Genomic DNA, 26,260 nt, shown 5'->3' on the forward strand with positions numbered 1-26,260 from the left:
CGCATGCAAAAATCAAACAAATATCAGCAACACCGTCAACGCCAATACATGGATCATATCGATCCAGGAATACCAAATGTGCAGATTTGTCTGCAAAACGCAGATTATTGCAGTCCGTGTGCAGATATTCATTGATTTGCAGATATTTGCAGTTTTTCCACGGTTTCTGTAGATTTTTGTCAGAGTCTTCTTATATTTGCGCAGATTTTCTTAAATTGTGTGCAGATTTTTACAGACTTTAGCCTGCGCGAGCTAAATTTTTTCGGATCACGGATAGAATTTTTTCAGATTTCGAGCAATTTTTTCCGGTTTTTCGAGCAGTTTCAGACATTTTTCAAAAACATCTGGCATCTCTGCATCGATCACATTAGGTTAGTACGCAGTCTCTGGTACGCAGCTAAGATTCTGACGTTTGTAGAACTCCACCTTTCTCTCCAGCAGGCTTGCGAAGCGAGCTCTCAAGTGTATAACACACATACTCAAGTTCGTTACGCGAGATAATAAAGCGTCAAAAAAGACTAATTATTACGTATGCTACCTTCGGGAATTACGTAGTTCTTGTTTACCAAAAAAGTACAAACCCAAAACTGTTCCAGTTAGACTTCTATGGAATCCTTACAGAACGGTTGTAGGCTATGCCTGGACCCAATCGGTGACAGTATGCATTCTATTGAAAATCTTGAAATTAAAAAACATATCGATTATGTGTTTAAATTCCCAGTAAGTTTCAATTGATATTTTTACAACGTTAGCTAAGCGTATTGTTTACAGATTAATATCATAATAGGATATTCTACCAGTATCTGCAAGAACTGTTCTCAGCAAATCTCCGATTTTTATGACTATTCAGAAAAAGTTCGTCTTAATCAGGAGAAACTTACTGAACGGATAGCTGATTCAAAACCTCTTTTAGAAACATTTAAAGTAGAGCTGATTGACAAAGATGATCCATGCGGGGAAGATTTTGATAGGATAGAACCTAAGGACGAACCTACAGAAGAAGATAGTGATATTAGTGATGGAGAAATTTTCGCAGAATCATACAAACCACCAGTGGTACGACCAAGAAAGAAGCGTAAAAAAGAAGAACGGCCGAGACGAAAACGAGGTGAAAAACCGGCGGTGATTGAGGAGGATTTTAGAAAACGAGATAACATAAAGTCCAAGGAGCAACTAGAACAAGAAGATAAATTGATAAATGAGTTTTATCCCATGGTTTGCGAATTATGCGGAGAAACAGCTCAAAATTTCGTGTCTTTGGCTGCTCATTTCAGGAAAATACATGGACGAACGGGCTATATAAGATGCTGCAAGCGAAAACTTCCTAAACGATATCATCTGTTACAACATATAACGTTGCATCGCAATCCAAACGCTTTTCGGTGTGAGTTGTGTAATAAAAACTATAAGCACAAAATGTATCTTCTCTTACATCAAGCGAAAGCTCATGGTAACGAAGAAGATCGCCCGTTCAAGTGTGACCGATGCAAACAGTCGTACGCCAAAGAATACATGCTCCGGAACCACATGATTAGCCACGAAAAAGTTCAGTGTCCACAGTGTGATAAGTTGCTAGCCAATAAGGCTGCATTGAGTACTCACCTGGTTAACAAGCATAGCGATTTAGATCGAAGAATGATCTGTGATACTTGTGGTCAAGAATTTTTGAATAAGGCTTGCTTCGAGCGACACGTCAAACGGCACATGGGCGTTGAAGAAGTCGAACGGAAGTACCAATGTCACATCTGCCAGAAATGGTTAATGGGTGAGCGAGGTTTGCAAAAACATTTACAGTTTACACATTACGAGCGGGATCAGACGCATATCTGTGACATTTGCAATCAGCAATATCCAAACTCAAGAGCTCTGTGGAGTCACAAACGGACTGTCCACATCGAAGAGAAATTTGAATGCGAGTTTTGTGGGAAAAAATTCAAACGGGCTATTAATTTGAAGGTATATCTATTTTTTCAAGATTGCCAACCTTATCTAACAGATCATCGAATCTCAGGAGCATCGAACTACACACACAGGAGAGGTGCTATATTCGTGTGACATTTGCGGTGCAGCAATGAATTCCAATGCCAACCTTTACACGCACACGAAAAAAAGTCACCCAGCAGAATGGGCTGAAAAGAGGAAAAAAGCGGCCGAAGCAAACCAACCCAAGAAACAATAGTAATATCACAGACAAACAGACGTACCACTCCGTACAAAACTGTAAGAAAATTATGGTTCCTACTAACTTGTGCGACACCTACTGGACATACTCCGCAAGAGATAAATTTTCAGCCTTTCTGGTGTTTGGCAGCACGGCGCGCGACAACTGTCCCAACTGTCAACTTAAGTTCAAAGGGAAAAAGTACATTAGCGCCACCACCGCTGCGACGGGAATATTTCGCAAAACTGAAACTCCACGAAAATAATTTTGTGGTACGTCTGTTTGTCTGTGTTTATACTTTATGAAGTAACGAAATTATAAGTTTTTCAACCGATTTTTTAAAAGTTAATACCTCATTTAGTCAATCCGAACACACATTCATTTTTAGAAGTGGACCTATATGGAATCGTTTATCTGGAAAATTGAAAACAATTTTATACCCAATAATAAAATCATTTTTCAGTGTTCAAAAATAATTCAAAATTAAAATTTTCCCGTATTGAACATAATTTTATACCCAATAATCAAATCATTTTTCAGTGTTCAAAAATAATTCAAAATTAAAATTTTCCCGTATTTGAGGATTACTATTGACGATGAAAACTCAGTTTCGTTCGAATTATTAAAAAATATTCTATATAAATAAATGCATGAATGTTCTTACATTTCAAGGGCGCAAAAAAAGGAAAATTATATGGAAAATGATACTTGTTTTGTTCAATCAGAGATGCCAATTAAGGCTGTGCGAGATTTCGAATGATTTCGTATAATTTCGTAAAACTCGAAATTTCCCGAAAATTCGCGAAATTTCGGTTTCGCGAAATTGCCGAAAAATTTCGTTAAATTTCGCTAAATTCCGCCTAAAATTTCGCGAAATAAAACTTCCAATTTCGACGATTACGAAATTTCGCGAAATTTCGGACCAAATTTCCGATGCACATTATTACATTATTTTGGTTTGAGCTCATTGCGACTATAAATTAAATTGAATATATCTCAACAGATATCTGGTATACTAAGTCAGACATAGAAGAATAAACTCTCAGCCGGTAATTTTTGTTTTTATAGACAAAACCGTAACATCATGCGGGAGGTATTTTTTATTTACGCAGAGCATAGAATTCATGTCATCACTGAAGTCATATTCAAGGAATATAAAGCCGTCCAAATGCGCTACAAGATATCTAGTAATTTGTTTGTAGGAATAAACTTTACGCATCTTTAACGTACATCAAAATGTGATCATATTTGCAGCCCACAAGGTTAAAGTGGTCACTTTTTGTCTTTCGTTTAGGAGGGCATAGCAATTCCTGTCAAAACTAAAGCTCTGAAGATCTTTCTTACAGGCCAAATGTTCTATGCTACTCGACTTGTAAATATTTTCAAGCGTTTTTTCGGATTTCTCTGTGTTAGAGGAGTCCTCTTCGCACACCGTAGTGTATTAAAATGTGCTTTTTCGGATAGTTCATTGCTATCACTAGGCTGACCAGATATTATGCCTTATAGTGTGCAGACAGAGTGATCGATGTGTCAAGCAGAAAAAGTTGTAATTGCCTGAATTTTTAGTATTGTTTCAAAACACTCTGACTTCAAAGTCAGCACAGGTTTCAAAATTGCCAGGTACCTTATCAAAAATATTTTAAACGTGTTACCAAAAAAGTATACTTTATCAACGAATGAATAAAAAGTACATGGTTCGCTCTCGTTGAACACATAACTGAGAAATGTTACTTTTGTTTTAGGGGACACAAAATTTTACAATGTCAAAAACAAGTTCAGATTATAGCATAAAAGTGATTCTGACGTTGCACTTGACGAATATACAAGGTAGAAGAAAAGAAAGGTTAGAAAGAACGAGAAATAAGAGAACGAGGATGATCACGAATAACTTATTTGAGTAAAGAGAAAACTATTTGTTTGTTGCATTACAACATTCCATTCTAACTGTTGATTGGTTGAAAGAAAAACAATTTTTGGTTTGTTTCAAAGGGGCCGTTCCCAAACCAATAGGAAGACGGGGGGTTTATCAAAACACCACGAAAAATCACGCGGGGGGTGTGGGGGTTAACGAATAGACCACGTAGTCTTTTTTCTGACTTATAATTTATTATTATAAGTCTGACTTATAATTTATTATTTTTAATTAATAAATTTATTTGACACGACTAATTAATAAGTGTCACGGAAAGTTTGAGAGTTGTCAGCAATTAACTGTAATCAAATTTTTGAAACATATTTCAAATTTATCCTAACGAAGAAATTTTTTTTTTGTTTTAAATAGGCTTTGCCTTATATGGCATTTACTTCTTTCGAATAATAGTTCTATTTTGCAATGCGTCAGGATTTATGTTACTTTTCCTGGAGGTATATTCCAATACTCAACGACCGGTAAAAAAATCAACGTTTTGGTCTTAAAAACAATATATAACACCTGGATGTTCGTGAACTGAAGGAAGAAAGAAAGATGTTTATATTTTGTTCGACATTCAAAAACTTTGTAATTTATTAAAAAACTCAACAACAAATTAAAAATCATTTTGAATATCCTCAACAGAAAAGCGTATTTTAAATTACTTCCAGGTAAGGAAATTATTATATTTGTTAAAGACAATGAAATATCATCAAAAATTAAACAACCATTATCTATTTGTTATTTTGGTTTTGAGAAAATGATATTACTGAAAATTCTATTTACAATTTGCGCAATAACTAATAATCAGTTTTCTTGAACCTTCATTTTTTTTATAAATTTTTCATACTTTATTGTACATAAATTTGCGTGTCGCAGAGCGAGTTACAGGGCATATTTTTTTAGGACAAAATTATTTTCTACAACCTTACCAGAGACACTAGTTATGCCAGTCAAACAAACCGATTTAGCTGAAAAAATAATTTTAATCTCCAATTGGACACTCTGTAGGTAATAAAAATATTTTTATAATCAAAACAGTTGGTTTGATTGGCATAGTGCCTTTGGCAAAGTTGTAGATAATAATATTGTCCTTCCAAAAATAAACATGTTGTAATTTATTTTTTAATATAACTTTTTTTTTTTGATTTCTTCATCGCTTCGGTAATTTTTTTGTAATTTTTATACAGAAAAAAAGATTTTTGAAAAATAAGCTTTTTTATATTAATTTTATTGTTTCTTTTACATTAAAAAAATGAATTTTTTAGAGATTTTTTATCGGAAAGATAAAGTTACTGTCTAAAACTTTTCCAGAGACGTCATACTGATCAAAAAACTTTTGGCTCTGAAAATATTTATAATCACAATAACCCTCCCAAAATAGCATTGCTTCTCAGCCTATAGAAACGTTTATGCGATGTTTGGGCCAAATCTGAAATGACAAAAAATATTGAAACTGGGACATTTTTTGTGGAACTGCTCAGTTAAAAAGTAATTTCAAGTTATATTAAAAAATGTGCAAAAATATTGAAAACTTCAAAGTTTACAGAATAATTAACTTAAATTTTGTTTTCCTCGAATTGATAAAGATGTCACTTAGTCTAGCCTGACTAAACGGTTTTAAAAAAAAAATTCAATAACACTGGTCGACAAAAGCGAAAAAAAAGTTGCCTTCCAAAGGTTTTACAGCTTTTTAACCATTCCTGTGAATTTTGCTGCTTTTAGAGAATGCAGAAATGCATCAGAAGGCCGCCGAGGAATTGCTTATCGGATTCGTCGCTTTTACGTTTGCATAGGGAAAAACTCTTTGGAAAAGTTATCTTTGCTAGGGACACCAAAACTCACAGGAATGGTTGAAAACCTACCCACCATCTCTCATGTTTCCAGTTCGAGCTCTAGGACAAAACAGGGATTTTTTTTTTCTTCATAGAAACTCCATAGAAAACTTGGATTTTGAATGATGAAAGTGCTATGAAAGAAGGATTACTATTTTAAACATAGTTGCATTCAAACCAAAAGAATCAGTTCAAAAATTTATTAAACTATTATTTACAAAGACATTTCGAGTTTGACCTTTATATCATTTGTATCTATCGCGCTACAATTACCTGCAATATAATCTGTATAAATGAATGCATCAAGATTTTAATTTTTCAACATTTTTGATTTTCTCGTCATTGTCGGTTTATCGATATCTGAATACCTACGTTACTATTTGTCGACCAGGTAAGCACCTTGGATCCAGCTGCTGAAGGGTACTTCGTTAGCGTACGCTCCAACGTTACTAATCATTGTAATGCTATGTTTCAGAAACATTTATTTTATTTTTCGAAATTTCGCGAAATTTCGCGAAATTTAGAGACCAATTTCGTTTCGTCTCGAGAACTCGAAATCCACCTTGATTTCGTTTCGGCTAATTCAGCGATACCGAAATTAAGGGTTAATTTCGTTTCGTTTCGTTTCGACACCAGAAAAGCCAGTTTCGCACACCCCTAATGCCAATACCTACCTACTGCGTTTTCTGAGCAAAACGTAATTTTCAAAAAAATTATTTCCTTTGGATTTCAAATCACGAATTTGTTTGTTTAGCTATTCACGGATTTCTGATTTTTATGTCTCAGCTAAAAGTGTGTAATTTTCTAAGCAAAACGTGATTTTTATAAATTTTGTATCATTGTCCTTCGATTTCTAAATGAATCTGCCGAATCCGCGTTGATGGTGTTGCTGATATTTGTTTGGTTTTTACGTGCGGAAAAGAAGGAAGGAAATATTTTTGCTTTCGTCATCACGCACATTTTGACAATTATTTATGAGAGTTCATGTGGGTGCGAACCAATGAGTATAAAAGAGAGGTGAGGAGGAAACTTACCAACACTTGCACGCGCCCCTCTGCTCGCCCCCCTCTGCCCATAGTCGATGCCAAATAGTGACGTAGCTATTTGGATTTACCATTGAGTTCGTCTAGTTGTTTACATTTGAAGCATTTACTAATACTAGAAAAATGCACTCTCCTCCTCACCTCTCTTTTATGCTCATTGGGTGCGAACTAGCAAAACTCAGAGGGAAAGATATGCGAAGAGAATGTTGTGAGCGAAACGAACATGTCAAAATCCGAGCCAACACATATAACACATTGAAAGGTATTGTAATCAGGTACAATAAAAGTTATATTTTAATGTTTTTTATGTTTAATTGCTGAACAATAGACCTCTCCAATCGTGCATGTATTGGTGCACTTCACATCATGTAAGTCGGATTGAAAATGAGGCCAACAATGTACTGTCAAAATGCCTGCATTGATTGCGAAATTTTCATTTTCTTTCATTGACTTGAAACTTAATTTATTCCTATCTTACAAGATGAATATTTGATTTCCAGTACCGAGCAACTCAAAAAAGACTATATTTTTCGATTTGCTAAATTCCGGTAGAGTTAAGCAAGAGTCATTTATGAGGCAAAAAATCCGAGTTTAGTGTGCGTGACTGAGCTGTCAGAAAGCTCTACACGCTGCTTTATTTTAACTCTAATTTGATTAGGATCTACTCAGTTTGGTATTCTTATGCAAAATGTCAAAAAGTGAGTTATCGGGTACTGGATAATTGAGTAACATTTACCCAAATTTTCATAATTACCATGCTTACTCAGTTTTGAGTTATTATCCATGATGTTTACTCACCCCTGAGTATATGTATATGTCAAAAGTTTTCAACAGCGATATTATCTGTTTGAAGAACAATTGGTGTCGCTTTTTATTCGTTTGCTAGCAGTAAGTATTTGATCTTTCATCAAATCAATAATTTCCTAATCAATTACATTACAAACAACATTTTTTGTATTTGTATTTGTGAGGTATAGAAGGGGGCCAAGGGCCGGGTCACTGGTGTGATGAGGCACCATTCATGCTATACCAGTGATAAGAGGATTGGCATCACAGCCTCAGTAACCAGCTGGTCAATTAAAATCTGTGTAATTAACTAGAATAACCCTGGGCAAGTTGCAAAAATACTGTCTTGTTAGGGTAGCATCTTGGCAAGACCCCTGAGTTATAACTAGTCAATTAACTGCCGAAGGACAAGGAAAGGCAAGGATCTCTGAATGTTAATAAGTGTGAGTGCGTGTGTGTGTTAATGTATGTGCATCTGTTTGTTTGTTGAGTTTACTATGCTGAAAAATAATGATGATAAGACAATAATAATAAAAATAATGATAATACCAATAATAATAGTAACAGTTCGATAACTGCAAGTCTTTTAACTGCAACGCTTTTTAACTGCAAGACCGATAACTGCAACAACTTTGCAGTTATCGGACCGCAATCCGTCAAATCTTAAGTCAAAGTCATATTTGACATTGAAGTGACAAATCTCGCGGGGGGATTCTAAATGCATTCGAAAATAAAAATTGTTGAATCTCTAGAAACATTTCAAAAGGACTTTTCATTTTTCTCGATTTTTTTCGATTCCGTTTACTTGTTGTCTCTTCATTCTAGATGGGAGATTATAGATCTCCACTATTAATCAATGAAGCCAAATCACCATGTTATGTGGTTCACTTTCCGTATTTATTATAAGAGAAAAAAAAATCCTTGTGCATTGTTTGGCTAGCTTTCACGTCACGGATCCTGCTGACATTGATGTTGCTTTTACTTGCGTTATGTCAACGGTTCCGAGCTTTCTGTCAAAATTTCATTCATGAATTGAGTTCAGAAACGTCTCATAAAAAGGTCTTCTGTAGTGATGAACTTTATCTTCGCCTACATATTGGTTATGTAAAGTAGTTACTAAAACCCAATAAATTATGATGCGGATATATGACTATCAAATTGGTTAATCAAAAAGCTTGCCTATTTTAGTTTGCTGCTATTTTTTGCAACTATGTACTTCATTAAAAAAATACATTTCGACATCATGGAAAACAAAAATGGTAGTGACGGACCCCCCTCTAAATTTTGGCATGTGTCAAGTGTTGCAGTTATCGAACGGCATTCGATAACTGCAATGTAAACATGTTGCAGTTAGCGAACGACGACTGTAATAACAACATATGCTAATCAATAAACAAAAAAAAAAAAAACATGATAAAATAATACTTAGCTCTGAAAACGAAGAACTGTGGTTCCTTGATCAAATTTCGCTGTGTTGGTGAATTCAACACATATCTAGACATCTAAACTCGAAGTTTTATTATGAAACTCGAAATAAAATCGTGAAAGTTAAATATATAAAAAAAAAGGGAAAGAGAAAGAGAAAAAGAATGTATATATGAACGATGTAGTCTATAAAGAAACCACGTACACGTTTACTAAATAATACTACATACAACAATACAACTTTGCACATGAAACTAACAGTAAAAAGTGAAGAATTTAAGTTCACGTTTAACTACAGTCCATCCATAAATGCATAAGAGTCACACTGCCAGAAAAAAGTAAAAGCATTAATTCATTTTATCTAATAATTAACGAAGTATCATGTGGGTCTGTAATGCATTCATGGATATAGACAAGAAAAGAGCTTGCACTAAGTGGTCTGGTCCACGTGTGAGAAAAATTCTTTAGTGTTAATTAATATTGTTAAGAAACTTTCTCACATAGGAGATTGCCGAGATCAGAGTAGGAAAGACTACAACATAGGTATCTGACTCTCATCATCTCCCTTAGCTCCCATCCGCCACCCGGGAGCACGCGCCCTTGGGCTGTCAAAACTCTCATACAATAGTTTTGTGGCTCCATCTTAGGATTCCATAAAGCTATAAGAACCCGAGATAGGAGCTCAACCACCAAGCCCAGGGCCTAATCAATTACATTACAAACAACATGTAACAATATTCCATAACAATTTCAGCCCAACATCATTATTGCAGAGGATTTGAAAACATAAAAAACATCTCTTCAAAATGAACAACCACATGTTGTGTGTCCTGCGATGCCGTTTTAAGTCGGGCTTTTATTCGTGATAATGAACGGCAACATTTGTATCGATGTACAATTTAAATCCTTCGCAGTGTTTGGTGACGGATGATGACGGATTTTCTGGTGTGCGTACTGTACAAAAACATGAGCCACAGTTCACGGGCAACTGTGAACCGGTTGGTTGCCGCATTATATAAAGACACGTGAATGATTTAAAACTTTTATAATGTTTCGATGAAAAATAAATCTATGATTTTGATTGTTCTGAATTTATTTTATTTATTGAGTCAGATTTACAAAAACCAGAAATCATCATATTTCCAAATTTAGGCAAACTGGGTAACTTGTACTCATTTTCGTTAATTCCTGGTTTACATAAACAGAGTAGATTCTAATCAGTTTTTGACGTATGACGCCCTTACTCAGAAGTGAGTAACCGTAAAAGTACTCAAATTAGGGTACCTCCACTTTTTTTCAAAAATGGGTCATATCTAACTCACTTTAGAGTAACAAATAATGAGCGTGTACACGTTCGTCAAATTTAACTCTAAACTGAGTGAGATGTCACTCACTTTCGTTAAAAGGGAACCTACCCTAAACAGAGTTTTTCTGATATTACTCATTTATGGGTAGAGTCACCATGTGCCAGAAATTGAGTAGGAATCACCCTCTTCTTAGAAAACCGCTTTGAAATAAAACTGAGTAAAAGCTACTCAATTTGCTCGTTTTGACTTTTGATCCCTTTGATGAATGAAATTGCCAGAGGATAGTTGCATACAATTATAACAAAATCACAAGTTTTTTTTTTCAAATCTTTGTATTTTGCATATACATATATGTAATAAAAAACAAACCTTTTTAAATCATTAGTGTATCTTTTGCCTTAGCAGCTTTATTAAAAACCGCAGCAATACGGTTCACTGTTACCCAGGAACTGTGACTTGAGGTTTTGAATAGTACACATGCCAAAAAATCTATAACCATTCTCATATCTGGAGGAACTCAAAAACACAAATAAGAAACACTTTTTTCAACAACAATACAACACGTTTTTCCAAACAACAACTTATTTTTAGCGAAACGTTTTTAAATGTTTTCAATACCACTCAAAAAAAAAAAAGCAGAAAATTATGACAATCTGAGTAACTGTTACTCAGTTCGGTAAACGAAACTTACTCAATTTTTGACGTTTTAATAGACATTGTAAAACTGAGTCAAAGTTGCTCAATTTAGAGTAAAATTAAAGGAGTGTGTACACGCTTATTATTTGTTACTCTAAAGTGAGTTAGATATGACCCATTTTTGAAAAAAGTGGAGGTACCCTAATTTGAGTACTTTTACGGTTACTCACTTCTGAGTAAGGGCGTCATACGTCAAAAACTGATTAGAATCTACTCTGTTTATGTAAACCAGGAATTAACGAAAATGAGTACAAGTTACCCAGTTTGCCTAAATTTGGAAATATGATGATTTCTGGTTTTTGTAAATCTGACTCAATAAATAAAATAAATTCAGAACAATCAAAATCATAGATTTATTTTTCATCGAAACATTATAAAAGTTTTAAATCATTCACGTGTCTTTATATAATGCGGCAACCAACCGGTTCACAGTTGCCCGTGAACTGTGGCTCATGTTTTTGTACAGTACGCACACCAGAAAATCCGTCATCATCCGTCACCAAACACTGCGAAGGATTTAAATTGTACATCGATACAAATGTTGCCGTTCATTATCACGCACGCTCATTATTTGTTACTCTAAAGTGAGTTAGATATGACCCATTTTTGAAAAAAGTGGAGGTACCCTTATTTGAGTACTTTTACGGTTACTCACTTCTGAGTAAGGGCGTCATACGTCAAAAACTGATTAGAATCTACTCTGTTTATGCAAACCAGGAATTAACGAAATTGAGTACAAGTTAACCAGTTTGCCAAAATTTGGAAATTTGATGATTTCTGGTTTTTGTAAATCTGACTCAATAAATAAAATAAATTCAGAACAATCAAAATCATAGATTTATTTTTCATCGAAACATTATAAAAGTTTTAAATCATTCACGTGTCTTTATATAATGCGGCAACCAACCGGTTCACAGTTGCCCGTGAACTGTGGCTCATGTTTTTGTACAGTACGCACACCAGAAAATCCGTCATCATCCGTCACCAAACACTGCGAAGGATTTATATTGTATCGATTGCATGTATTGGGCACTGTACATCGATACAAATGTTTCCGTTCATTATCACGAATAAAAGCCTGACTTAAAACGGCATCGCAGGACACACAACATGCGGTTGTTCATTTTGAAGAGATGTTTTTTATGTTTTCAAATCCTCTGCAATAATGATGTTGAGCTGAAATTGTTATGGAATATTGTTACATGTTGTTTGTAATGTAATTGATTAGGAAATTATTGATTTGATGAAAGATCAAATACTTACTGCTAGCAAACGAATAAAAAGCGACACCAATTGTTCTTCGGAAACAGATAATATCGCTGTTGAAAACTTTTGACATATACATATACTCAGGGGTGAGTAAACATTATGGATAATAACTCAAAACTGAGTAAACATGGTAATTATGAAAATTTGAGTAAATGTTACTCAATTATCCAGTACCCGATAGCTCACTTTTTTAATTTTGCATAAGAATACCAAACTGAGTAGATCCTAATCAAATTAGAGTTAAAATAAAGCAGCGTGCGAATAAAAGCCCGACTTAAAACGGCATCGCAGGACACACAACATGCGGTTGTTCATTTTGAAGAGATGTTTTTTATGTTTTCAAATCCTCTGCAATAATGATGTTGGGCTGAAATTGTTATGGAATATTGTTACATGTTGTTCGTAATGTAATTGATTAGGCCCTGGGCTTGGTGGTTGAGCTCCTATCTCGGGTTCTTATAGCTTTATGGAATCCTAAGATGGAGCCACAAAACTATTGTATGAGAGTTTTGACAGCCCAAGGGCGCGTGCTCCCGGGTGGCGGATGGGAGCTAAGGGAGATGATGAGAGTCAGATACCTATGTTGTAGTCTTTCCTACTCTGATCTCGGCAATCTCCTATGTGAGAAAGTTTCTTAACAATATTAATTAACACTAAAGAATTTTTCTCACACGTGGACCAGACCACTTAGTGCAAGCTCTTTTCTTGTCTATATCCATGAATGCATTACAGTCCCACATGATACTTCGTTAATTATTAGATAAAATGAATTAATGCTCTTACTTTTTTCTGGCAGTGTGACTCTTATGCATTTATGGATGGACTGTAGTTAAACGTGAACTTAAATTCTTCACTTTTTACTGTTAGTTTCATGTGCAAAGTTGTATTGTTGTATGTAGTATTATTTAGTAAACGTGTACGTGGTTTCTTTATAGACTACATCGTTCATATATACATTCTTTTTCTCTTTCTCTTTCCCTTTTTGTTTTTTTTTTTATATTTAACTTTCACGATTTTATTCCGAGTTTCATAATGAAACTTCGAGTTTAGATGTCTAGATATGTGTTGAATTCACCAACACAGCAAAATTTGATCAAGGAACCACAGTTCTTCGTTTTCAGAGCTAAGTATTATTTTATCATGTTTTTTTTTTTTTGTTTATTGATGAGCATATGTTGTTATTACAGTCGTCGTTCGCTAACTGCAACATGTTTACATTGCAGTTATCGAATGCCGTTCCATAACTGCAACACTTGACACATGCCAAAATTTAGAGGGAAGTCCGTCACTACCATTTTTGTTTTCAATGATGTCGAAATGTATTTTTTTAATGAAGTACATAGTTGCAAAAAATAGCAGCAAACTAAAATAGGCAAGCTTTTTGATTAACCAATTTGATAGTCATATATCCGCATAATAATTTATTGCGTTTTAGTAACTACTTTACATAACCAATATGTAGGCGAAGATAAAGTTCATCACTACAGAAGACCATTTTACGAGACGTTTCTGAACTCAATTCATGAATGAAATTTTGACAGAAAGCTCGGAACCGTTGACATAACGCAAGTAAAAGCAACATCAATGTCAGCAGGATCCGTGACGTGAAAGCTAGCCAAACAATGCACAAGGATTTTTTTTCTCTTATAATAATTACGGAAAGTGAACCACATAACATGGTGATTTGGCTTCATTGATTAATAGTGGAGATCTATAATCTCCCATCTAGAATGAAGAGACAACAAGTAAACGGAATCGAAAAAAATCGAGAAAAATGAAAAGTCATTTTGGAATGTTTCTAGAGATTCAACAATTTTTATTTTCGAATGCATTTAGAATCCCCCCGCGAGATTTGTCACTTCAATGTCAAATATGACTTTGACTTCAGATTTGACGGATTGCGGTCCGATAACTGCAAAGTTGTTGCAGTTATCGGTCTTGCAGTTAAAAAGCGTTGCAGTTAAAAGACTTGCAGTTATCGAACGGCGACTGTATTATGTTCTGTTTTTATTTTTATTATTGTTATTATTGTTACGATTATTATTGGTATTATCATTATTTTTATTATTATTGTCTCATCATCATTATTTTTCAGCATCGTAAACTCAACAAACAAACAGATGCACATACATTTACACACACACGCACTCACACTTACACACACTTATTAACATTCAGAGATCCTTGCCTTTCCTTATCCTTCGGCACTTAATTGACTAGTTATAACTCAGGGGTCTTGCCAAGATGCTACCCTAATCACACCAGTGACCCGGCCCTTGGCCCCCTTCTATACCTCACAAATACAAATACAAAAAATGTTGTTTGTAATGTAATTGATTAGGAAATTATTGATTTGATGAAAGATCAAATACTTACTGCTAGCAAACGAATAAAAAGCGACACCAATTGTTCTTCAAACAGATAATATCGCTGTTGAAAACTTTTGACATATACATATACTCAGGGGTGAGTAAACATCATGGATAATAACTCAAAACTGAGTAAACATGGTTATTATGAAAATTTCGGTAAATGTTTGGCAATCCAGTCAATTATCCAGTACCCGATAACTCACTTTTTGACATTTCGCATAAGAATACCAAACTGAGTACATCCTAATCAAATTAGAGTTAAAATAATGCAGCGTGTGAGTCAATAGCTCTTCGAGAAGAGATCTGGCACCTCTGACATGTAAACCCTCAAAACCCTGATGAAACCCAGTTGCCAAATTAGCAATTTTTTTCATCTCTCTCTCTCTGAGTATCTCTAACCAAAACAATAAAAAAACAGTATGCCATTAAATTCGTTGGAGTGAAATTTGGTTTTATTTTGATTTATTTCTTTCTGTTTAAAGCTACAAATATTAGAGTTGGCATTCTTGCCAACTAATACGTTTTTAAAATAACACAACATTAGTAGATATGGAGTGCATATGTCGACTTTGTGCAGAAAAGATTGCCAAAGAAATGTATTCTATTGAGGATCCTGATTTAAAAATGAAAATGGATTATGTTTTACGTTTTCCGGTAAAACGATATTTTTCTCTACATTCAATAGTCATGCTTATATTCATTTACAGGTTGATTTGAAACAGGGATATTCAAGCAGTGTTTGTCAGTCATGTTCGGACATTATATGCAAGTTTTATCAATTTGCCGAAAAGGTCAGATTAAACCAGGAAAAAAATATCATAGAGCGCAGACTATCGATTGAGCAAGTAAAAGTGGAATCTTTGGAAAAATTTCCAACTGATCTAGCGACATCGGTCGATTTGAAAACGATAAAACTTGAATCTGTATTTGATGACCAGCAAGATAGTGGCAATGGTGAAGATATTTTCATTGAGTTTCATGATGACGATAATCAGCAAAATGAAACAAATAAAAGTGGATCTTATGAGCCACAGGAACAAATGGGCAAACCTGAAGCAAAGAAAAACAATATCAAATCCAAAGAGAAGCGAAAACGAGAAGATGAACTGCTACAAGATTTTTATAAATTCGTTTGCGAAATTTGTGATGAAACTGTTTCAGATTTCACCCAATTGAGGCATCATTTTAGAAAAAGTCATAATTTAAGTGGCTATGTAAGATGTTGCAAGCGAAAATACTTTAAGCGGTGTTACTTGCTCGAGCATATAGAAAAGCACATCAATCCAGAAGCAAGTCAATGTGAAATATGCAAGAAAAATTATGCTGATAAAGAATGTTTGCAAATTCATAAAATTCAAGCTCATGGCAATATAGAAGATAGGCCTTTCAAGTGCGAGTTATGCAAGAGTTCTTTTTCTCGTCGGAGTATGTTGAATAACCACTTGAGCACCCACGAAAAAGCCCAATGTCCGCAGTGTGATCGAATATTAGCGAGTAAATCTAGTCTTTCGGTTCACCTGTTGAATGTACACAGTGGGAAAAGACATACTAAAATTTGTGACTCTTGTGGTAAAGAATTTCTTTCTAAAGGGGCATATGAACATCATTTAAAAAAACATCAGGGCATAGATACTACTGAAAAAAAAGTGCAATGCAAAATTTGTCACAAATGGCTTGCAGGAAAGGTTATATACAAGCGACATATGCGTTACATACATAATGAAAAGGGTCAATCATTCATTTGTGATGTGTGTAAACAGGTATATCCTAATTCGCGAGCACTAGCAATTCATAAAAATTCAGTTCACGTGGATGCAACTTTTGACTGTACAATTTGTGACAAGAAGTTCAAGCGCTCACGTAGCTTGAAGGTCAGTTTGAAGAGTTAACTGATTCGCTTGGGTTTTTTCATGTCATAAATATTTACAGGAACATATGGCTAATCACACTGGTGAAATGTTGTACAACTGTGCAGTCTGCGGAGTCGGAATGAATAACAACGGTAATCTCTATACTCATATGAAGAAATGTCATCCCAATGAATGGTTGTCGAGAAAAACTAAAACCAATAAAAATTGAAAGCTCGAGAATCTCGGAGTATTCACCGTCTTTAAATGTTATCCTAGTAAATCAATGATTTTTTTTTGCTTTGTTTCAACCTATTACTGGTCGTACACTCTATAAGTTTAATAGGTTTAACATTTCCAAATGATTCAACTACGCAACAGCTAGTGAAAAGTAGACGTTGCTATGTGTTTTATGCGAACAGTGATTCAGTCAACATTCCGATAAGTTTCATCAGTAATTATTATAGTTACAAAAACAAACTGCATAGTTTATTCCATGACATAGGTCGAATCGTAGCATATCAAGAGCATGCTATGATAGGGATCGACGAACTGCTCACGAGTCTTTCGTATGAACCGGTTTACAGAAAAGAGCGAACGAGTGAACGGCTCACCAAAATGAACCACGGTTCTTTGAGCGCATCAAAACTGAGAGTTCTCCCGAAACCGAAGTATAGGTACCGAAGCAACAGAAGTCAACCTTGCACGTTAGTCTTTGTGAACCATGAGTCGGTTCGCAACGATAAGTGAGCGGTTCAGAGCCGCTCTTGGAAAAGAGCCGTCTGGCCCACCTCAACTCATTTTTGCCGTCTCTCTGCCCATTCCATAGGATGAGCTTTTTTAATGTGAACGTACAGATTTGATTTGGAATTTGTGCCCTTGCAGCAGTACTCACAGGAGTATAAAATCTCTCCTGTATGTGTGGCTCGGTGTTCCTAAAAAAGAAATAAAACTAGAATCAGAACACAACTAATTTACAAGTATTGAGATAACCTTGAGGCTAATTGGCTGCTTAAATTTCTTCTCACAGAAATCGCATTTAAATTTTCCTTCGATATGTACAGTTCGTTTGTGGTTACGAAGCGTCCGGCTGTTTGGATATTTGCGTTGACAAATGTCACATGTTTGTTCACCTTCGTAGTGCAGGCTGAACATGTGCAACCGTAGTCCTCGTTCCCCTTTGATCCACTGTTGGCAGATGTGGCACTGAACTTTTTTCAGCACTTCGATGCCCATGTGCCTTAGCGTATGGCGCTCGAACGAAATTTTATCCAAAAACTCCTGACCGCAAGTATCACAAATCATTCTTCGATCTTTCTCGCTATGTTTATTTACAATGTGCGCTTTAAGACACTCTTTGTTAGCCAGTATTGCGCTGCATTGTGAACATTGCACTTTTGTATGAGTTAATCTATGAGTTTCAAGAGTGGTCTGCTTCACAAATGTTCGCGTACATTGATCGCACTTGAACAGTTTTTCTTTTCCTATTCCGTGAGATTTAGACTGATGAACCGTTAGAGATTCTTTAGTTTTATAGCACCTACTACACAACTCACAGCGGAAAACATCAGGATTCTTGTGCCAAGCCATGTGGTGAAGCAAACATCGTCTACGTGTAGATAATCTTTTCTCGCAGTGACAGACAATGTACGCCGAATCATGATGGTTCTTGCGGAAATGAACTTTCAATGATGATAAATTTGGTGCATGATCACCGCACATGTCGCATGCCAATGAAAAAAACTCTTCTATTTGAAGGGTTTCCTGCCTGAGAGCATCTTGCCCCAAGGCATCTTTGACTTTTTTACGTTTCAACTGTTTATGTTTTGTTCTAGAAAATTGCTCATGTGATCTTCCAGCATCTTCCTCGCTTGTTATCGTTTGTATATCATAAGGCAGTACAGTTTTGTTTCTTTCGTATTCTTCTTCGCTTAGTACATTGCCTTCCGACAATGCTTCCCACTGGTCAATTGGTTCATTTTTAACTGCTACAAATTGCGGATCGGGAATAATATTTTGAACATTTCTAATTCTGTTGCTCAGCTTCTTTTGAGTTTCTTGAACTTTTTCCGTGTAATCATAAAAATCCGCTATGATCTGCATACACCTTCGACAAATGCCAGAAGGATATCCTATCCGCAAGTCAATCTGTAAGTGAATTACATGCAGTTATTCACGTTGTTGTTTATGTTTGTCCTATCAATGCAAGAAATCTAGTGTAAAATATGTATGAACATAATTGCACATATGAAATGTATGTTGACTAACCGGAAATTGAAAAACTTGCGCTAATTGTCGCTTCGTTTGAGGGTGTTCGATAGTTTGTGCACTGTCTGCAACAGGATCCAAGCAAAGTCTGCATTCAGTATCTTGTGCCTCCATTGTTTTATAAGAAAATCAATAGCACAATAATGAATAACGTAGAATTTGTCATAATCGTCATAATATTATAAGAATTTGTTTTATCAATTGATAATTCTGTGCTATCCGTGCGATCAAGTCTATCAAATCAACATTTTTTAATGTTGACAAGGTTGCAGAGATGCCAGATGTTTTTGAAAAATGTCTGCAACTGCTCGAAAAACCGGAAAAATCTGCCTGAAATCTGAAAAAAAATCTATCCTTGACTGGAAAAAATTTCGTTTGCGCAGGCAAATGTCAGTAAAAATCTGCACACATTTTGAGAAAATCTGTGCAAATGTAAGGAGACTCTGACAAAAATCTGCAGAAATTATGGAAAATTTGCAAAGATCTGTGAATCAATAAAAATCTGCACACAGACTCTTGAAATTTGCGTTTGCAGACAAATCTGCACGTCTGGTTTCCCAGCAAGGTTGACAATCAGGCAGAGATGCCAGATGTTTTTGAAAAATGTCTGCAACTGCTCGAAATACTTGAAAAATATATTGTTTGTTTCACTGAAACTTATTCGCCGCGCTATAAACCGAAATTCTGAAACCAAATGCCCTTCTTGGTTGCCGAATCGATTTTATTTTCTTCGGGACACTGTAAGCAACAGCCAAGTTTAAATCTACCTGTCAACCCTTTTCAAGATCAAAACAAACTTCGATTCTGGCAGCACACTGAAGGCGGCGTCAGGGGTGCCAGGTTTACAGATTAATATAGATTGATATCATAATGCTTAAAACAGAAACCACGAAGTGAGTATATGATCCAATAGATTTTCCTCTGATGATTAGTAATCCTTTTTAGTCTCCACTGTCTCCAGCAGTGGTTTTTTCAAGGATTTTCCCGATTCTTTACCAATGAAGGTTGATGCAAATAAAACAGCATACATCTGGCGACTCAGCGCGGCCTTTGATTCAAGCGCGGTGTTTGGATTAGACCGCGTTCAGTTTTGGGCAAATCTCTTAATATAATTTCTACTCCGTTACTGCGATTGAAAATTGGCCGAACAATACTACACAAAACGTCACAATGGGCTGCGTGCCCTATCCGCCATTACCGCTCGTTGAAAGCTGGATACAGCTAGCTGGCATCTCTATATTATTTGCTTTGTTTCATCGCAGCGGATCCGCGATTTGCGGGCCCCATTGACAGATGCTATGTTATGCGTATGAAAAGTGGCGGTGATATGCTATCTCGTTTACACATACGCTGAGATGTTAGTCCTCGAAACATGGCGTGATGTCAGCTAGCTGGCTGGATACGAGTCGAATGAAAAAGTTAGTCAACATCAGGGGTCTGATGTTTAATGAGTATCACGTATCCAAAATCCTCAAGCAATTTGGCGTCATTTGTTCAGTAAACAACTTGAAAATTATGATTTTTCTCGACCACAGTGCAGTTCTAACATGAAGATATATTACCGTGTAAATGGTGTTACCAAAATTATCACAATAATGATTGTCATTACTGGCAAATCTTGTCGTGTCTTGCTGTGTAAGTGGTACCGCAACGTCAGTGGTACCGCTATAAAATTTGGTAACGCGACTTTTATATCGGATTTGACGTTTATAGCATATCCCTGGTCAACATTGCGCTTTGCGAAGAGATCTGGCACCTTTGACATGTGAAACCTAGTTGCCGAATTGTCGGTTTTTTCATCGCTTATCTCTCTCTCTCTCTCTCTGAGTATCTCTAGTCTATACCTTATAGACCATCGCACGGTGACGTCACGCACCTGAGTTTGACAGCTACTGGTCACTTTGTTGGCTGGTGAACGGCTGGGCAGAGCGTACCTGCAGTACAACCCGTACTAGTTGGCATAAAATAGACCCCATTGTGGTCCATAGCATCCTGCCCAGCAACTCCTATCCCTACCTCCCCGTGGTACCAGCCGGGATACGAGTAACCAAGCGAAGATCGTGGTAACCAACCCGTGGTGGGACCTTGGTCGTATGCTGACAGGGAAGGGGGAGGTGGTCTGACCTCCTCGGAGGAAAGCTCAGCCTTTCTGAGCGTCTGTTTCCCAGGTTAGGGGCGGCTCATAACAGCATCTGACCCGGAGCGGGCGGCTGATTAAAGAAACGTGTTGTCTCGAACGCTACACCCAAGATGGCAGCCCCATCACGAGACTCGGTAGCGTAGCCCTAGTAAGGCAACCTACCTAAACAATTACACTACGAACATTCAAGAAAATATAACTCGGAACATTCGGTATGGACCTAGGCAACGAAAAACGGACCACGAGTGGAAACTCGGTACCTGGAACTGCAAGTCGCTAAATTTTGTGGGCGGAGACAGGGTGCTGCTCGAGCAGCTAGAACCCCGCAAATTCGGCATCGTGGCTCTGCAGGAGATCTGTCGCAAAGTGAGAAAGTGTGGAAAGTCCGTGGAGGCAAGGTCCAGTTCTACCAGAGCGGTGGAGCAACCAACGAGCTGGGAACGGGTTTTTGTGTAATAGGCAGAAGGCAAGATCGCGTGATCAATTGGAAGGCGATCAACTAGAGGATGTGTCTGTTGAGGATTAAAGGTCGTTTCTTCAACTACAGCATCATCAACGTGCACTGCCCGCACGAAGGTAGACCTGACGACGAGAAGTAATCGTTCTACGCGCAGTTGGAGGCAACATACGACGGCTGCTCGTCACGGGACATCAAAATCGTCATCGGGGATATGAACGCCCAGGTTGGTAGGGAAGCGATGTATAGACCGGTGATAGAGCCTCACAGCCTACACACCGACACGAACGACAACGGCCAACGATGCATCAACTTCGCAGCTTCACGAGGCCTAGTGATTAGAAGCACCTTCTTTCCACGCAAAGATATCCACAAAGCCACCTGGAGATCACCTGACCACCGTACAACAAATCAAATTGACCACGTTCTCATTGATGGCCGATTTTTCTCAAACATTACAAACATACGCTCATTCCGGGGTGCGGATATCGACTCAGACCTGTTACAATTCACTTGCTTCTAGTTGCTTTTTACTTCCCAGCTTCGGGTCGTTACTTTGGTCTCCTGTAGAAAATTCAATTGGGCGGACTTTCAACCCTCCTCAACCGTTGGTCACTGAGCGAAATTCACAGATTATACACTAATACTGAGCGGAAACAAGTCAAAAGGACTCACAATTATTTTAACAAAGAACAGCTTGAAAATTACGAGACCATACAATAGTTTTATTATAATTATTTTCGCGGAAAGGAAGGGTTAGTAGGCATAATTTTACTTGCGCTCTTTTTCTTTTTTTCACGGTAAAACGTCCGTCGGGCACTCCGCTCGCTGGGGGTGTAGATGCTGATCGGGTGGCTGCTTCGTTGCCTTAGAGATGCGGTGGATTCTTTGGTCGGATCCGGTCTTCTGGCCTCCTGGGCGTTGTAGTATTGGACGCAGCGGCGTCGGTGGTCACCAGTGGGGCGTCACAAGCGTAGCACCGGCTTGTTGATCGCTGGATAATCGGCTGGCGGGTAACCCGGAGGGTGTCACTGTTGCACTCTGGATGGCTCCAACTGGCTTTAACTTGCCTTTCACCACGGCCGCGGTTTTCAACGATGCGCCAAAACTTAGCGTACAAAATGGCCTTCCAATTTGGCCACAAAAGGTATCACTTAGGGCTTTATTCCACCAAAACTTCGACACTGGATCTTTAACGCGCGACTACACTCCTCCGGGTTATAATCAAAAATTCTCCCGCATATTTGCTATCCGACCTTTTTATTTACAACCTGTCCGCTTTCCATCGTAGACCCTCCCTGCCGCGTAGCGCACTACCCCTTTGTTTGTACCCGACAACTCGAAGCTTTTATAAACTTATCGTTTAGTTTGGTGCCAGGGTTTCATTTATCATTATTTGATTTTTTTTTAGAACAATTTATTGACTTGACCTAATCTACGACTTGTTTTCTCCTAAATTTAAATTTTATATGCATGCAAAATACAACAAAATAGTTTAAATAAATAATTCATATAAACAAACAATAGAAATAATTTATATACAAAAACTAAGCAAAATGACACCAAACGAGGCTATTAAACAAAAATTAAACAAAACTCAAACATAACAATGGAGTATGTATATGCAAAATTTTTGCTTAGACATTTACTGACAATTATTTATACGCGTAAACAAACAACAGGCATCGTCAAACACAAATTGTGGACCTGGCACTGCGGTTTGCTGACACTAAAAAAAAATACAATATAAATAGGAGTAAAGATCAAGCTGGCTCAGCGACCAAAGGATTTTATTGTGACCGTCAAAGAGTTTGGTCACAGACCACCACCTAGTAGCAGTACCTGTGCGCTCAAAACTATCCACGGTATTTCACACACGTCAGAACCGTCCTCCCCGTCCAAACATCCGGCAGTTGACCAACCCGCAGGCTGCAGAGAACTACGCGCGCTTACTTGAGGAGACACTACCTTCCACGGAAGAGCTATGTGCTTCGACTCTCGACGATGGATGCAGGAAGCTACGCTCGGCCATTGGAGAGGCCGCATCCGCGGCACTAGGTGTGGTATCGTCGAGCCGACAAAATGACTGGTTTGACGGGGAATGCCAGCAAGCGATGGAGAGGAAGAAAAGAGCTTGGAAAAATTATCTAAGCATCGCCACAAGAGAGAACGCGGCCAAATACCGACGATTCTGCGGAGAAAGAAGTGCCAGCAGAAGGACAGAGATCGTGAAGAGCTGGAGCAACTGTTTCGGGCTAACGATACACGCAAGTTTTTTGAAATAGTGAACCAATCCCGTAAAGGCTACACACCGAGTCCAGATATGTGTAGGGACGTGGAGCGAAACCTGATCTCAAGCGAGCGCGAGGTGGTTGATAGGAGGCAGCAGTTCTTCGATGAGCACCTCAATAGCGGAGCAACGGAAGGAGGCGGAAGGGAAGTTATCCTTGGAGTGCTTACATACAACAGTAGTGTCCCAGTTCATGATATTCAACGCTGCCAACAAAGTCCTCTCCCAGATCCTACTCCGCCGTCTTTCTTCTTTAGCGAAAGAATTCGTAGGGTAGTATCAAGCGGGCTTCACACAAGCACGCGCTACTACGGAACAAATTTTCACTCTCCGGCAGATCCTTCAGAAATGCCGGGAGTACAACGTGCCCACACATCATGTTTTCGTGGACTTCAAGGCAGCGTATGATACAGTCGATCGAGACCAGCTATGGCAAATAATGCACGACTACGGTTTTCCGGATAAACTTACACGACTTATCAAAGCTACCTTAGACCGAGTGATGTGTTACGTGTGCGTGTCGGGGACACTCTCGAACCCCTTCGAAGCGCGCAGAGGGTTGAGACAAGGAGATGGATTATCCTGCACACTGTTCAACATTGCCCTTGAGGGTGTAATCCGACGGGCGGGCATCGAAACGAGAGGCACGACCTGGACATTATTACAAGAAACTCAGCGACGGCGGAGGCAATCTACGCCAGACTAAAAGTGGAAGCTAGAAGAGTTGGACTAGAAATAAATGCGTCGAAAACCAAGTATATGACAGGAAGAGGCTCGAAAGAAACTAACATTCGCCTCCCACGGACGGTGGTCATGGACGGCGACGAACTCGAAGTGGTAGAGGAGTTCGTATACTTGGGATCTCTGGTAACCGCCGACAATAACACAAGTAAGGAGGTCCAACGACGTATTCAAGCTGGAAATCGAGCCTACTTTGCCCTTCGCAGGACGCTTCGATCCAGGAGCATACGCCGCCGCACGAAACTGACGATGTACAAAACCCTAATAAGACCCGTAGTTCTCTATGGACTTGAAACCGTGACGCTGCTCACAGAGGACATACGCGCACTGGCCGTATTTGAACGGAAAGTGTTGCGGACAACATTTGGTGGAGTAGAAACCGAAAGCGGAGAGTGGCGTAGGCGTATGAACCACGAGCTACAGACACTACTTGGAGATTCCCATTGCACACCTGACGAAGGTCGGGAGGCTACGATGGGCCGGGCATGTCGTGAGGATGCCGGATGACTGCGCGGTAAAATCGGTTCTCTTCAAGGACCCCGCCGGCACCATGAATAGAGGGGCCCAACGTGCTAGATGGCTTGACCAGGTTGAGGCGGATCTGCAAGTATCGAGACGTCTAGGAAATTGGCGACGAGTAGCCCAGGACCGAGTAGAATGGAGGAAAATTCTTGATACGGCACGAGCCACCCCGGCTCTAGGCTGCGGAAGTAAGTAAGTAAGTTGTAACTTTGTTTACCTTCGGGTGCTGCAGTTTTGTTCTTAATTACAGTAGATCATTTCAATTGTGATCAAAATGACCTTTAAATGTTGTGCTTGAGATGCCAGTACACTAAGAACAATTAAAAATTGAGCAGCATTTCCACTACGCGCGCAAAAGCAAAAATTCAAAAACGTAAACAAAGTTACCACTAACTGTCAGAAGAGTGAGGTTAAAGCAGGGGCCTATAAACGTCAACATTTTGCCTACCAATCATAAATTTATCACGGCGGTAATATTTCATTTCAAATGCTTACAAAACTTATCTTATTCATTGAAAACGCACATTGTACTGAAAACAAATGTTGAGCTGTTTTTTTTTTTCATCTAAAACGACATTTACTCGAGAATAAGTCTACCGACAAAATGGGACGTTTACTCTATTTCACATGTTTAAGGGCAAACCAACCAAAAAGTGGGTACCAGAATCAATGAGTGGTAGATGGAAAATGTATGAAGTTTGACAGCCACAAGAGCCCCCTGGGTTAAAGAGAATCGGTGAGATAGTCTATTGGCTCTCAGCTACGCGAACTCTCATATGTAATTGTCAAAATGTGCGTGATGACAAAAGTAAAAATATTTCCTTCCTTTATTTTCGCATACAAAAACCAAACAAATATCAGCAACATGGTTAACGCCAGAGTCTATGTTTTTAATAAGAGTCCCGCAAAGATGAAACCAAAGGAACCAAATCAGTGTCAAACGAGGGTACCAATCGAGAAATGTAAATTAACAAGGTGATAATGTTAGGAGTGGATGAAAAGTGTTGTAATTGAGCGTAATAATGAATATGTGTTTTTCCGAAGTTTTACTTACACATTTTTATCCAACATTAAACCTGTACACTGGTTCACTTAAATTTAACAAAACATCACCGGTGTAATCTTTTTAAACTGTGTACCTTGTGAAGAATTTCAAAAAATGATATTCGCTTAAGCCTGTAGTACACTCTTT

General features: G+C 37.8%; 3 protein-coding genes across 6 annotated transcripts; 2 read left to right on the top strand and 1 right to left on the bottom strand.

Moving 5' to 3' along the window:
- The first annotated feature begins 203 nt into the window (after nucleotides 1-203).
- Nucleotides 204-2,510, top strand: LOC129724955 (transcription factor grauzone-like). 2 transcript variants are annotated; one of them, XR_008727991.1, is made up of 4 exons: nucleotides 204-720; nucleotides 772-1,956; nucleotides 2,012-2,231; nucleotides 2,267-2,510. XR_008727991.1 is itself a non-coding variant. In XM_055680262.1 (3 exons), exons 1-3 carry the CDS (start codon nucleotides 607-609, stop codon nucleotides 2,177-2,179), a joined length of 1,467 nt encoding a protein of 488 aa, XP_055536237.1. In that variant the 5' UTR covers nucleotides 392-606; the 3' UTR covers nucleotides 2,180-2,510. The 2 variants fall into 2 exon arrangements, 1 of the variants encoding a protein (XP_055536237.1); XM_055680262.1 differs by having other exon boundaries at nucleotides 392-720; nucleotides 2,012-2,510.
- A 12,669-nt stretch (nucleotides 2,511-15,179) lies between these two features.
- LOC129724956 (transcription factor grauzone-like) lies at nucleotides 15,180-16,912 on the top strand. The gene is made up of 3 exons (XM_055680263.1): nucleotides 15,180-15,457; nucleotides 15,511-16,674; nucleotides 16,733-16,912. The coding sequence occupies exons 1-3, from the start codon at nucleotides 15,353-15,355 to the stop codon at nucleotides 16,880-16,882; spliced, it is 1,419 nt and encodes a 472-aa protein (XP_055536238.1). The 5' UTR covers nucleotides 15,180-15,352; the 3' UTR covers nucleotides 16,883-16,912.
- Nucleotides 16,913-17,092: 180 nt separating this feature from the next.
- LOC129724957 (transcription factor grauzone-like) lies at nucleotides 17,093-19,231 on the bottom strand. 3 transcript variants are annotated; one of them, XM_055680265.1, is made up of 3 exons: nucleotides 18,919-19,231; nucleotides 17,644-18,863; nucleotides 17,093-17,585 (listed from the first exon to the last, which is right to left on the bottom strand). In XM_055680265.1, exons 2-3 carry the CDS (start codon nucleotides 18,751-18,753, stop codon nucleotides 17,448-17,450), a joined length of 1,248 nt encoding a protein of 415 aa, XP_055536240.1. In that variant the 5' UTR covers nucleotides 18,754-18,863; nucleotides 18,919-19,231; the 3' UTR covers nucleotides 17,093-17,447. The 3 variants fall into 3 exon arrangements, with proteins under 3 accessions (XP_055536240.1, XP_055536239.1, XP_055536241.1); XM_055680264.1 differs by having other exon boundaries at nucleotides 17,644-18,798; nucleotides 18,919-19,230; XM_055680266.1 differs by having other exon boundaries at nucleotides 17,644-18,846; nucleotides 18,919-19,038.
- Nucleotides 19,232-26,260: the final 7,029 nt, after the last annotated feature.

The sequence above is a fragment of the Wyeomyia smithii genome, chromosome 2 (genome assembly GCF_029784165.1).
Source record: "Wyeomyia smithii strain HCP4-BCI-WySm-NY-G18 chromosome 2, ASM2978416v1, whole genome shotgun sequence".
Classification (NCBI taxonomy): Eukaryota; Metazoa; Arthropoda; class Insecta; order Diptera; family Culicidae; genus Wyeomyia; species Wyeomyia smithii.

Excerpts from the sequence above, each read along its gene's own strand:
- LOC129724955 (XM_055680262.1), top strand. The coding sequence starts at position 607 with ATGGAATCCTTACAGAACGGTTGTAGGCTATGCCTGGACCCAATCGGT. Across the intron at positions 721-771 it reads ATTATGTGTTTAAATTCCCA|ATTAATATCATAATAGGATA; the intron begins GTAAGTTTCAAT and ends TATTGTTTACAG. Across the intron at positions 1,957-2,011 it reads AACGGGCTATTAATTTGAAG|GAGCATCGAACTACACACAC; the intron begins GTATATCTATTT and ends ATCGAATCTCAG.
- LOC129724957 (XM_055680264.1), bottom strand. The coding sequence starts at position 19,032 with ATGGAGGCACAAGATACTGAATGCAGACTTTGCTTGGATCCTGTTGCA. Across the intron at positions 18,799-18,918 it reads CGCAAGTTTTTCAATTTCCG|ATTGACTTGCGGATAGGATA; the intron begins GTTAGTCAACAT and ends ATTCACTTACAG. Across the intron at positions 17,586-17,643 it reads AGCAGCCAATTAGCCTCAAG|GAACACCGAGCCACACATAC; the intron begins GTTATCTCAATA and ends TTTCTTTTTTAG.
- LOC129724956 (XM_055680263.1), top strand. The coding sequence starts at position 15,353 with ATGGAGTGCATATGTCGACTTTGTGCAGAAAAGATTGCCAAAGAAATG. Across the intron at positions 15,458-15,510 it reads ATTATGTTTTACGTTTTCCG|GTTGATTTGAAACAGGGATA; the intron begins GTAAAACGATAT and ends ATTCATTTACAG. Across the intron at positions 16,675-16,732 it reads AGCGCTCACGTAGCTTGAAG|GAACATATGGCTAATCACAC; the intron begins GTCAGTTTGAAG and ends AAATATTTACAG.